Source organism: Amblyomma mixtum, chromosome 1 (genome assembly GCF_055824585.1).
Source record: "Amblyomma mixtum isolate Tamu chromosome 1, ASM5582458v1, whole genome shotgun sequence".
Classification (NCBI taxonomy): Eukaryota; Metazoa; Arthropoda; class Arachnida; order Ixodida; family Ixodidae; genus Amblyomma; species Amblyomma mixtum.
In genome coordinates, this window is record NC_143012.1 from 42,913,283 (window position 1) to 42,926,581 (window position 13,299).

The 13,299-nt window shown below is 48.7% G+C and overlaps 1 protein-coding gene across 7 annotated transcripts in view; it reads right to left on the minus strand.

Moving 5' to 3' along the window:
• Positions 1-13,299, minus strand: part of LOC149366156 (uncharacterized) — a 213,233-nt gene that overhangs the window by 56,583 nt on the left and 143,351 nt on the right. For all 7 annotated transcript variants that reach the window (XM_089549116.1, XM_089549165.1, XM_089549148.1 and 4 more), the window contains one exon: positions 10,037-10,108. In XM_089549116.1, the coding sequence (XP_089405242.1) occupies positions 10,037-10,108 (72 nt within the window). The remainder of the gene's footprint in view (positions 1-10,036; positions 10,109-13,299) is intronic.

The window sequence follows — 13,299 nt, forward strand, 5'->3', positions numbered from 1 at the left end:
TCGGCCACCCGCCACTCGCGTTGTTCACACATCCAGCGCGTTCTTTCCTGCGTCTGCCAGTCTCTCTCCACCCTCCCCCCCCTCTCCCTCCCATCACACACGCGCACACACTGGCATTTCTCTTCTCCGCTTTCGTGCACATTCCGCGTCCGCCCTGCTTTGTTTTCTTCTTCCCCCAACTTTCCTGGTGCTCCAACCTTCTTTCTCTCCTAATCTTCCTTCTATTACACACTCCCCCCCCCCCCCCCTTTTTTATGTTGCCGAGGTCCGCCCGCGGAAGAGCACGGTGATGCGCTTTTTTTCGCCTTTGCGCAGCTCCGCGTACGACGGACGAGTTACCGTCGCCGCCGCTGCTCTACTTGGAAACCGGCGCGTATGCGATGCCAGGTCAAGCGAGCTCGCACGGAAAATGAAGAGACCTACTACCTAGCTGCTGTCTGTTGTACAGCTGCTTCGAACGGGCGCACTACCCTTTCCCTGCAACACCCTTTCCCCCTTACCTCCTTATTTTTCGTATTCCGGTGGAAAAAAAAAAGGCGACGTGTTCTCGTCCAGAAGGCCTAATACGATCTTTGAGAACTGTGAATCGGAAGTAAAAATTGGCAGTGGTTTAGCTCTGGTTAAACCTGGAGGATTGCGAAAGCAACCAGGAGAGAGAGAGAGGCGATGGAGAGCGCGCGGCAGCGGCGGCGGCGGCCCCAGCACGCTAGCTATGCGCCGCTACTGCGCATGCGCAACTGGCAAGCGCGGCGGCGGCACCTCCGAGTCACCCGCGCAGCGACGGCGGCGGCGCGCCAGCTGTGCGCCGTGTGACGTCACTGCTCCTCGCGTATGCGCAGTATGACCTTTCGTCAGCTCCGCGAAATGGCTCGGCGACTCGCGTAGTGTTGCTATCGCAACAAAAAGATGTTTTGGGAAACGCGTTATCAGGGGCGGCGGAGGCCACGTTCGAAATGCAGGGTTTCGGGTTATAGTTGGTTCGATTCCGTTTGTAGTGACAGCAGCTTCACCTATTGGACGCGGGCGGCGAGGAGAGAACAGGACCTGAGCCAACACCACCTAGAAGACTAGGTGGTGTTGCCTGAGCACACTGTTATTGTCTTGTGTTATCCTCCACTGCTCTTCTTTCTAAGCCATCCGCTGGTCCGATTCTATTTGTAATGGCAGCAGCATCAGCTATTGGACCTGAGCACACTGTTCTTTGTATTGTGTTGTCCTCACCTGCCCCGTTTTCTAAGCTGCCCGCATCAGATCGTTCAGGCTGGCCTCCTCAAACGGACGCCAGAATGTACACGAAGTGCAATTATCAGCAAATATGACTGAGGTCGGCGAGTTAACCAGGTCCGATTACAAGATGGATTTTCACGCACTAAAGAGACAGACGGCTGCGTCGCCTTTTCACTCAAGAAAGATCACAATTCCTACAAAGTGTAGAACAATATCCGCTTATGTACCGAGCATCCACTGTTTGATGTAAACCCGATGTGCCTAAAACACTGGGACGAAAATGGAGCTACAAATACATGAAACATTGGTTCCGAGTAGTTTTTTCCCGGTCCAAGCTGCAACTGACTGGAATGGCATTTATGTGCATCTATACGGCCTGTATAACTGTCACTGCCGTAGGCTATGAGTCATGCCGTGAAGTGGAGGACTGAGGGTAAATTTCGTCTACACGGTGGTGTTATTGAATGTTTCTGCAGATCGCCTCCTCTGAAGCGCGGCCGCTGACAAAGCATTGCGACAGGACAGACCCTTTCCAACAGAAGTAATGCATCACACGTCGTTTCCTTGTGCAGGACGATATAAGCTTTATCAAGGATGTTCCTACTGCCTCGGCTATGCCCCTCAGCCTGCGTGCGTTGCAGCGGACGTTGCAACGGAAACGCGTCAACGTCAGAACAAAGTGCCCATCGCGCGTTGTGTCATCGACACTCGAGAGCTTTCGTCCGTATTCATCACACGGCCGTAATCAGTCGCCCAGATTGGCTTCAGCAAACGGAAGATATGAGGGGGCAGCTCTCACAATGAGGACGAGGTGTTACGCCGAACGCGTGAGTGACGTCAGCGATTAAACGGAGCATCGTTATGTCACGTGATTCGACTGACGTCCGTGGTTATACATCGGAAATTTCGGGACGTAGTAGGGTGGCACTCGAATATAGCACGTGAAACGCTGACACATGGGCACATCATGCCATTCGAATTTTACAAGGTCGGAAACCATCCCTTATAAAAATGGTCTATAGACAGTCTATAGACTTCTTATTGACTCTATTGACTTCCTATAGATATTTCTTTTTGTCTATTCATAGTCTGTTGACTGTCTATAGACAAAAGTCTACTAAAAGTGTATGGCCATAAATCTATAGATTGCCTATAGACTGTCTATGGTATTTGTATTGCCTATAGACTTTTGTCTATAGACAGTCTGTAGACTTTATAGACAGAAGTCTATAGACACTCTATAGACTGTCTAAAACTTTTTTTGTAAGGGATTGCTGTCTGATTATCCTATTATATCACATATTTCTTGCAACGAGGATACCATGCGATTCCATTTAGGGCATTACACCATAAAGGGGAGGCTGCAAACAGAGCGAGTTTCAAATGTATCCACAATACGCGGAACCCGGTTTACAATATCCGAGAAATATCGGTAGTTGATGGCGGCGATGTAGTAAGGAAGGTCATTCCAATCGGTTTCAGCTGGTAAAAAAAAAGAAAGGATCAGAGCCAATGCTACATTAACAGGCGGCGGGTCACAATTACACAGCCGTTATTACTACACAGCTGAGCAGAAGGTCGCGGGATCAAATCCCGACAGAAGCGGTCGCATTCTGATGGAGGCGAAAGACAAACGATGCCGGTGTGCTGTGAGGCTTTTGAACTTTAAGCCCCACATACCAAACCAAACTTCGCGGACTCAATGGCATACACCAAAAGAACAGTCTTAAATGTCATGCTGGCAGCATGACATTTAAGACTGTTCTTTTGGTGTATGCCATTGACATGAAAGTCAAGATTGAAAACTTAAAAGAATTCAGCCTAGGCGCGTCTCCCTTCACGAAAAAGAACAGACGACGAATGAATTTCTGCTTGGCCTCCGGCGTCAGTACAGATAAAACTCTCGTACTTCTACCCAGCTGAGCATGTATAACCTCCGACCACATGATTTAAAAGTGTACTTTGTAAGTAAATAATATTCCATAACTTCTTTTCATATATTGTAGTTTGTGTATGTATCGGTGTCCTTTTCCCCTTTGTAATCAACCCAGCAGTGTATAACTTTCAAATGCATTTGTTCAGTTTTAATTGTTTTTTTCTAGTTTCAAACTACATCTCTGTGTACCCATCAGTTCAATCGTAAATATTATAAATTCTTTCTACAGTGTGCTCGTATGCGATCTGCCACCGTTGTATGCATGTGTTTATTTTATTATTTTGTAATGGCTCTTAGATGAGCCACAGGCATTTTCAAGCTATTTTCTTTAGCTTTTGGCCTGTGGCTCATCCTAAAGACTGTATGCACATTTGTAAAATAAAATAAAGTTTGGTTTGGTACGTCAACACAGATAGTTTTAGGTCACATGTTTAGAGGAATCCCCCCAAGGTGGAGTAGATTTGTAATAAGGGAGTAATTACTCATTGACATCCACCCAAGCGCAGCCATACGGCTACATGCCATATACGGCTTTCCTTTGTAGCCGTATGGATGCGCTTGGGTGGATGTCAGTAATTACTCCCCTTATTACAGAGAGTTATAGCACAGCCGTACGGCAAGCACAGTAACGCGTTGTCGCTGCTACCGTTGCCAGGTTTGCCTAGCCACATTTGCCGCACGATCGCAGTCGCGGTATAGTTGCCGTGATTAACGTACGGTTTAACGCAACCCGCTTCCACGGGCAGTCATTGCGCATGCGCAGACCACCCCGCAAGCCTGGCACTAAGCGACCAATCAGCGCGTGTGCACTGGCTATCCTAAATCTCTCTAATTAGGTACATATAGAGTGTGGGTGACGCCGTACTGGACGGGCTATGATTAACGTGGTGCTCCTTAATAAGCAGCTAAATTTAGGCATTGAGGTAAAGCAGCGGCCCTGGGTGGGATATATATAGACGGCCACGTAACAAGTGACGCCGGTTTGACGCGCCATGGAAACCATAATTATCTACGCAGCAGCGACTGGCAGAAAAGTGTTTTCGAGATTCTAAAAACTGACGTGGCTACTACGAATGAAAGTTGCGAATCATATTGCAACCAGGGTCTGAACTGTAGTCCTTTTAGAATTTTGTTAACGAACTTAACAGTTCAAGTGATTCACCTGTTCTCTCACGCCCGCTCACAGGTATCACTAGCTGCGCCGCAAATGCGGTCTTCATATCTAAAAAAAATCTCATGTTTAAATATTACTGCTGACCTTCACTGAAACACGCTGCATATTATACGTCGAAGTCAAACATTGTAGCAGTATGGAAGACAGACAGGTAGTTGAAACAAGCAAGCGCTTAGCTTCTCAATGCAGTTCTTCAGCAATGATAACAAAAGTATACATTTACCTTCCATGTAAGGCATCACGGCTTTACCCTTACAAAATTTTTTTGGACATTCTATAGACTGTTCATATACTTCTGTCTATAAAGTCTATAGACTCTCTATAGAGAAATCCTGTAGGCAATACAAATGCTATAGACAGTCTATGGATTTATGGCCATGCACTTTTAGTAGACTGTTGTCTATAGGCAGTGTATAGACTATGAACAGACAAAAAGAAGTATCTACAGGGAGGCAACATAGCCTATAAGAAGACTATAGACTGTCTGTAGACCATTTTGATAAAGGTATCGGGACAGAGTACGGGGGTAGGTTGGCGGAAAGAAGGGGGGGGGGGGGGGTTAAAGCGCTTATTCGCCGCAGGTAAAACCAGACAGACAGCCGCCTGTCAAGCAAATGAAAGAGCCCCCGGCAGAAAAGCGAGCTATCCGTCAAACGCTAGCTATAGTCCAACTCTCAACCTTGCCACGTTAACCCCGAATATGACCGAGTATGACTGAATACCTATCTGCATTATCTGCTATTTTCTTTGAGGTTTTGCTAACAACCTCGGAGCACGGAGACAATTATTTTTTTTCTTGCCGCGCTTCGCCAAGGTAAAAATAGCCCCGAAGCGCCGGGTTACGTAATGTTCTCCTCCATATTCAGCATGTGCCCCCGTCACACGTCGTTGTCCCTTACTAAAACGAAGCCGCGAACGCGCAAGCCGTTATGTTAAAACACTCGTGCTGAAGCACCTAGCTCTCCCAGTTGGCCGAGTTTTTCAGCGAAAGCATATGCGTCCCATTCCACACGCCTTCTTTCCACACGAGACAGCTCGCTTAGATGGATGGAGGCCTGTGAGGTTTCCCGCATTAGCAACGAAAAGGTAAACAAAAAATAAAATAGTACGCAATGTAGCCGAAAGGCTTCCCGCCTCGCTAAGGCGGCCACGCGAGCCGTGTTGGTGAAAGCCGCCGGTTCAGGAGCAAAAGCAGCGTGTGGTACAGGCGCGAGGAGTTTAAAAGGGAACACCCAGAACGCAGCGAAGAGGTAAATTTATTTTCACATAGTGGCAATATTCAATAAGTTTAGTTAATGGGGGTTTAACGTCCCAAAGCGACTCAGGCTATGAGGGATGCAGTAGTGAAAGGCTCCGGAAATTTCGACCACCTGGGGTTCTTTAACGTGCACTGACATCGCACAGTACACGGGAATCTAGCATTTCGCCTCCATCGAAATTCTACCGCCGCGGCCGGGATCGAACTCGCGTCTTTCAGGTCAGCAGCCGAGCGCCATAACTACTGGGCCACCGCGGCGGCGCTATGTTCAGTAAAGCACGGATATTTTTGATACCCAAGAATGGTAAAGTTTAGAGAAGAGATGTCGCGGGTACGCGAACTACGTGGTCGGATTGAAATGAAAACCTTGGTTACTGTGTATAGCGAGATGACGCCTTAATCGACACGCATTCTCTCAATACGCCTGGACATATGTACAGGCGAAGTACAGCGTCCTGTTCACGGGCGTTGTTCCCGCCTATATATACCTACCTGATGGCAACACTCCTCGCGCTCGATCACGCGACCCCGAACGGAGCCGGGCCGCAAAATTTAATTTAGGCTTCAGCCTGGCGCCCTCCGAAGTCATCTCGCAAAGCATGGCGTAAAGCAGGCGTCATATCGCAAACTACGCGCACATCTCAAGGCAACGCACGCAGATTGAGCGGTTGATACAGATTTTTAAACGCACAGTGTTCGTAACACTACGCTCAATACATGGCTCGTCGTTTGACTGTATATACCGATCTGCCGCTGTTTAAACGACACCTTCTGCGCATGCGTCCTATGCTGACCGCGATGCCGGCAGTCATAACCTCCTTGCCTCTAAAAGAAGCCTCGAAAAAAAAAAGTGCCGGGTAAGGGCACATTATGGTTCTAACGAGCGGGCTTTTTGCATAGACCCTTCGGCACGTTAACGAAGGTTTTCGTTCAGGAAGTACGGGCTGTACACCTTGCGGTGTATTGACTGGTTTACGGGCTTTAACGTCCCAAAGCGACTCAGTTTATGAGGGACGCCGTAGTGGAGGGCCACGGAAAATTTCTACCACCTGGAGTTCTTTAACGCGCACTGACATCGCACAGTACACGGGCCTCTGACATTTCGCCTCCATCGAAATGCTACCACCGCGGCCGGGATCGAACCCGCGTCTTTCGGGTGAGCAGCCGAGCATCATAACCAGTGAGGCGCCACGGCGGCTGTTTATTATGCATTGCTATCGAATTGAGTTGATCTCCTCAATTCGACAAGGAACACGTTCAAAGCCTGAAAAACCAACGTCAGTCACGAAAACGCACAACCGCACTTCCGACAAATGCGATTCCAGTTATATGCCTGCCGTTGAACACGCGAGTCAGTTCATTAAGGCCGATTCACACGACGGACCGTTCGCCCGCGGGCCGCGCACTACGTGTGCATACGTCAGCACTTTGAGAGGCGCGCTGGATGCATGGATGGATGGCGGCCGACAGCGCGCCCCTCAAAGTGCTGACGTATGCACACGTAGTGCGCGGGCCGCGGGCGAACGGTCCGTCGTGTGAATCGGCCTTTACCGAATCTGCTCATTGGAAGGCTCTATTGCTAAGCCCCGACCCGGGGACACAGATCAAGCTCCTCCAGCTGGCTGAAGACGCCGCCGCTGCCCAAGGGATAGCGGCCGCCGTTTAAGCGGGGGGCGACTTCGTGTCGCTCCTCTCCATCCGCTGGAAATAAAGTTTCACCACCACCACCACCACGCGATGAAACACTGCCGCCCCCTACATCGCATCCGTGAAATGCTCTGCAACAGGGAAGGCGCAGCGGAGAAGATTCGCTTTGCAATCCATTTTACAGCTGATAACGTAGACAGCGCGTGTACATGCACCGCGGAGTAGTTACAGCGGATATAGCAGGCGTTTCAAGAGGGCCGTTGGACTCTGGCTATCAAAACCAACGCGGGCGTCGTCTTTCACATGACGTCAACCCACACGGGACGTCCGCTGCTCCGCAACCGCGAAGGAAGTCGACGGGGCGTCGCCGTCTTCGACGGCTGCCGGTTTGCGCGGCGACCCCGTTTCTTCCGAAGGGCGCGTGCAGAGAGATATGGCTCCCCGTTCTTCCTCCTCCTCCTCCTCCTCCAGAATCTCACTGTGTAGAGGTACAAGGCGCACTCAATAAGCAGAGCCATCGGATCGGTATACAGACAGGGACGAAGGACGCGAGCGAGCAAAGTGCGAAGGAGGAGACAAAAGGACGAATGTCGGTTCCTGCCGCTGTATCCGGTCACGAGTCCAGAGGATGCCCTTCGCGGCACCTTGGGGTGCGCGACGGAAGGACGATCCCGTCTATCTTCTTGACGCCCGGGGATGTACGATATATAGGCGGAGGCATCGCGGGGGATGCACTTGCGAAGCGGATGATAGAGGAGTGTATTCTAAAAAACAAAAGACTCCCGATGTTTTTCTTCGTCTCACTCAATAATCGCAGGACCCGATAAGTATACACAGTGGCTATCATCGCAGACAAGTACGCAAAGGATACACCAAGAGCTGCGGAAACAGCGCGATGGACCCAGGCGCCCTCCCTCACTCCCTCCCTCCAGACCTTCTACAAGCCCTCCCAAGCCTCTCACGCGGGGAGTGGGTCAATTATGCCTATTCGTAACAGCCAGCTTCTATATAGTCGGGTTTTATACAGCCGGGTTCTACGTAGCCATGTTCTATAAAGTCGAGTTCTATAGAGTCGGGTTCTATAAAGCCGGGTCCTATAAAGTCGGGTTCTATAAATTCGGGTTCTATCAAGCCGGGTTCTATCAAGCCGGGTTCTATCACGCCGAGTTCTATAAAGCCGGGTTCTATAAAGCCGGGTTCTATAAAGTTGAGTTCCACAGCGTAGCTACACGAACCTACGGGCCAGACAGGCACGAGCACCTTCCTTCAGAAGGACTAGATGCCTATAGTCTCGGTTTTTGACGATGCCTCTACAGTGCTTCGTCGTCATTCAAAGAAGAATAGCCTATTCTGTTCCCCTTTCCTTTTAAAAAAGAAAAGCATATTTGACAACCATCCTGTGACAAAATAAAATAAAAAATAAAAGCCCGCTTCCGTCGAGAATAGCAGTCCAAAACGAAGAAGCATCATGGCAGCACTCCCCGAACCATGTCATGGTCAATACTACACGTCGATACTTGTCAGGTTAGGCCTTATAGAACAAAGTTGCCAACACCTGCGCACGAGAGTTTGTACCTACGCAGCACATTGGGAAGAAAACTTACCTTCAGGAAGCGTTTCCTCGTATGCAGCTTGAAACACAAACAACGGAAGCACAAATGAAGCAAACTTTCAAATAAGGCGCGAACAGACCAGTCTCGGCGCTAAACGGGCATGCAAATGAGTTCAAATTAAGTTTCGATGAGTGCAAGGCAGTATTCTGTTCTCCGTGCAAGACATCTGTCTATTCTCTGCGCGTAGGCTCTAGACGCTAACGGTCTCGATAGCAGCTCTTGAAACTGACAGTTTATAGGGATAGCGTGCCGAAAAAAGGCCACTTAACCCAGATTAATGCTAAATAACTCACAAAAATTCCAGTCGGAGTTAAAAGGGCTATCCCTATTACTTTTATAGACATGCTTTTACAACATGTTGATGGAACTCCAGATACACACTCCAAACTCGAATACGCCTATATGGGGGTAAAAAGTGAGTGAGGTATCCTCTAGTGCACTCATTTTATGAAAGGCAATGTGCTAGAGGAAAAATTACTCCCTTTTTACAACTTTCTCTCAGACAAAGGCCATAGCATCCGGTAGCCTTAAAGCCACCCCGACACATTTATGGAACTTCGTCCAGGCTTCCCGAATTGCCGTATCCGGCTGTTTTGCAAGGAGCCCTCTAGTAAGTCTGGATGAATTTGCACGAGGCGTACAAAAATCCGCTTACAAGACAAAGCGAAAATTCTAAGGCATTTGCCAGCCCTTGTCTGCCAGGGGCGTACTGTACACTGAATGATATTCCTTCGAATCAAAGAGCTATGACACCATGAAAGCACGAAAGTCACGCCACTAAATATGACAGCGAGAGTGACGTAACCAAGTGTAATGCGTTCTGCACAGGCTTGGCAACAATCGCGTTTGGCCATTAGGTGCACAGGCAGAAAGGAGCGGAAGGCCTCCACCTTTAGCAATTCTAGATGACAATTGCCGCAGGGGTCATCGTGACCACTGATGCTATTGTTGAAGAAAAACTTGGACTCTGCTACGGTAAAGTGCCACGGAGGCGTTATGCCTGACGTGAAATCGGCAAGGCCATTATGGACGTCGCGACATCTAGAACGCCCACCTGAGCCAGCGAAAGAGATTACGACGGGAAAGAGCCCGAAGAAAAAAACAAACAAACGAAAAGAAAGTTGGAGCGTACAGCACGTGCAGCATGATACGCAGGGAGAAGGCAGAGAGGACACACTCACATCTCACGACGTCCGGAGGAAGCTCCTCGGGGACGTTCTCTCGGATTATCATTTCGTGACGGCGCTGGCGACCTGAGGAAAGGAATAAACGAAGGAAGAAAAAAAAGGAGGGGTGAGGGAGGGGGTGATAGGAAGAGAGAAGGTGATGCATGAGCATTATGACGAAGGACGGCGTACTGAAACTCGTCAAAATTCACTTAAGGATGCTCAGAGAAACCTTCAGGAAGGATTCGAAAGAAGTAGTCAAATTAACAGAGAAAGAAAGACACGAAAAATGATTTTAAAAAGGGACAGCAGGAAAAGAATCACAAAGGGAAGACACAAGTGCAGAGGGAAAACTGTGGTTAACGACTGAAATGTGTGCCTGAGAAAAACGGCGCTTTTAACGCTAAAAGTTATCTCAATAACTGACTGTTTTGAGTCGCTCGTTTCTGTGGAAATTTTTCTTTCCCCGGCACCTGCCAAATGGCTCAAGTTTCAATCTTTCTACAGTGGCTTTCTACGAGCCCATTAGCTTTTAATTATTCCAGCACAGAGACGCGAAAAAAAAAGAAATAATAGCGGCAAAATAAAAATCGGCGGAGGGCTGCGGGGGTGTCCATGGCTTAAGTGAGTTCGTTCTGCGGCAACTAAGCAGCAAAGGATCAAATACTGGAAGTAATGTACTCGAACCTGCGATTTAAGCACTCGCAGTCTAACTAGAAGACTGGGCAGCACCACCGAACGTTAATGGACTTCCTTCGAGAGTCTATGCGTAAGTAATACTTTATGCCAGCAGCCACGATGTCGCAATAAAAAAAAATGCAAAAAAAAACTATGACGTTCGACGGCGTTCGTTGTTCGGACGACATTTAATTGTGTCCAATGTTCTAACAGCGAACGCTGGAGGAAAGGCAGTGTGGTTCTACGGCACCGATGCCGAGAAAACAAGACAGTAAAGGCTCAACAAACTTTAAGCCTAAATGAGTAAGTTTAATGGAATATAAGTCTACCTCATTAATTCCGTAACTCGTTCGCTGCAGTCAAACAGAAGCAAATAAAGATATGTATATCACCTCTCGGCGGGAAACACTAAACGGCGCAATCCAAAACGGCCCAAAGCTTTGCACTGGTATAAAGGAAACGAACGGGACGGCTAGACTGAGCCGGCTAGGGTTCAAGTGGTGCGTCCAAATCTAAGGGAAGCTATCGCGGTTATCGCGCCATCTCTTGCAGCCCCTTCGGGTGTCTTGACTACTGATGCAGTTAAAAGCACTGCAGTCGGACGGAAAGCTCACACACGATGGGTCACGTTCTGCGGACGGTCGCGGCGTGGATGCGCTCTAGATTTGCCCGAGGATAAGATTGGGGCTCTCTATAGGCATTGCGCCCAAGCACTGCGACATGGCTAAAAGCCACAGGTTAAGCACTGTGAAAATAAAAAGTGCCTATTCAGGCCGCATTTTGAAATGCGAGCTCTTCAAGTCATTCTTTCGCCTGTGTCAGATTGCTGGCGAGCGTCTGTGACGTCAGCGCTGGTAGGTGGCAATGTAAATCGACGACTCTGGTATCAAAGAAGGGTCTGACAGAGGTTTAACAGAATCAATCCGTAAAAGAATTGTTACGAAGTACTTTCGCTGTTCTCTGAGCAGAGAATAAACGGCAGCAGCCTAAAGAGCGTATCAGCTTAGCGAACGAACGCCTTTTTTTTTTTTGCCCGAACATGACCATAATGTCATGATCACTTCGTGATAATTGTGTTGTGCCAACAAGTGACATGATTTGTGCCGCGTAAATCATGTCACGCAAGTTCTGAACTGGCCACTGCACAAGAGTTTGAACTGAGCTCCGGTATGCTGTGGACAAAAAAATCACAGGTTCAGAGAATGAAGATACACCGGGCGTAAAAATTTTGAACAAATAAGAAAGAAAACATGAAAAGGGATGAACAGAGTGTTGTAGAGTTCATGCATCAAAGCCTAAGTTGCGAGTTCAGACGCCAGGCGAAGACACCCAGCTGCTTGTCGGCTCGTCTGATCCTTAAATTTTTGACGCCGGGTGTACACAGGGAGGCGACTGTCCAGGGGTGCATGCATGGACTGACGATCAGGGAATGTGACGGAGGCGCACGCGTCGCGACACCTGCCGGCCCGCCGTCCAAGCTTCCGCGCTTCGCGCTTTGAGAAACGCGCGCGGGAGAAGTTGCCATTTCAGCCACAAGACGACGCCAGCGTACTACGGGCAACTAGCTGCTGGAAGCGTCAATAACCCTGCCGCGCGCGCCAGTACGAAAAGGATGGTTCTGTTTACTGTTTATTCTCGTTCAGAGGTGCCGACTTGCGTGTAAGCAGTTTTTCGAATGATTCATATTAACATACCACTTTGCGAGAGATATATGACGTCATTAGCTTCCCTGTTCTTCTAAACGGTGCCGATTTCGCCAGCCTCACAAGTTTCGTCAGCAGCGATTACGGCGTAAGAGGTTCGTACTGCGTTCACGCATTCTTTATCCTTCGAAGCTGCAGAATGTGCTATGTAGGACGCCACAGGGGAAAGGCTCGCGGATTAATTTATTACATCATGTCAATTAACCATGCTAATCAGACGAACACAGAACGCACTCAATCAGCACACAATTAAGCTACTGCAGGATGAAGCCAGTCGTTCCTACCGTAACAATTTCACGCTCCTGAAGACCCAGTTTTCGAAGATTTTGCTCTTGAAGAAGACAGGTATTTAAACCGCAACGTTCTGTCAGTGCTAGCCAGGATGGACAGCCGCCGTCATACATAACAGAAACATCCTTTAAAGTAATTTTTGTGTGTGTTTCACAGGGAGCACGAGTTCTGTGCCAGCGCGATGCTCGGAAGCTCTGAGCAGAACCGTCGACGTTTAATATACCTATATATATGACAGCCGATCATCTTGTGCGAAAGCAACCAGACGAGCATCATGTGCGTTACAGTTTAGTGTGGCGGCGGTTGTACGGTAAGTACTGCCTAAAGCGATATGAAGGATGGCCACTTGAAGTTCACCGAACCAGCCTAAAGTACTGGATCAGAGTACGCGTGGAGCATTAGAAAAAAAAGAAGTTTTACAGCATGTTCCTCACATTCCTGCACTTGTTTGCAACAGTTCAAAGACCAAGTGTTTCGATATCTGCGCACACCCGACGAAAGGGACCAACTATGCCAGGGAAACCCTTTTATTCCGGCTCGGTCTAGACGTTACAGGCCAGCTTCATATCTCCATCACACACATTACTTGGTCAAGCCAGGTTACTG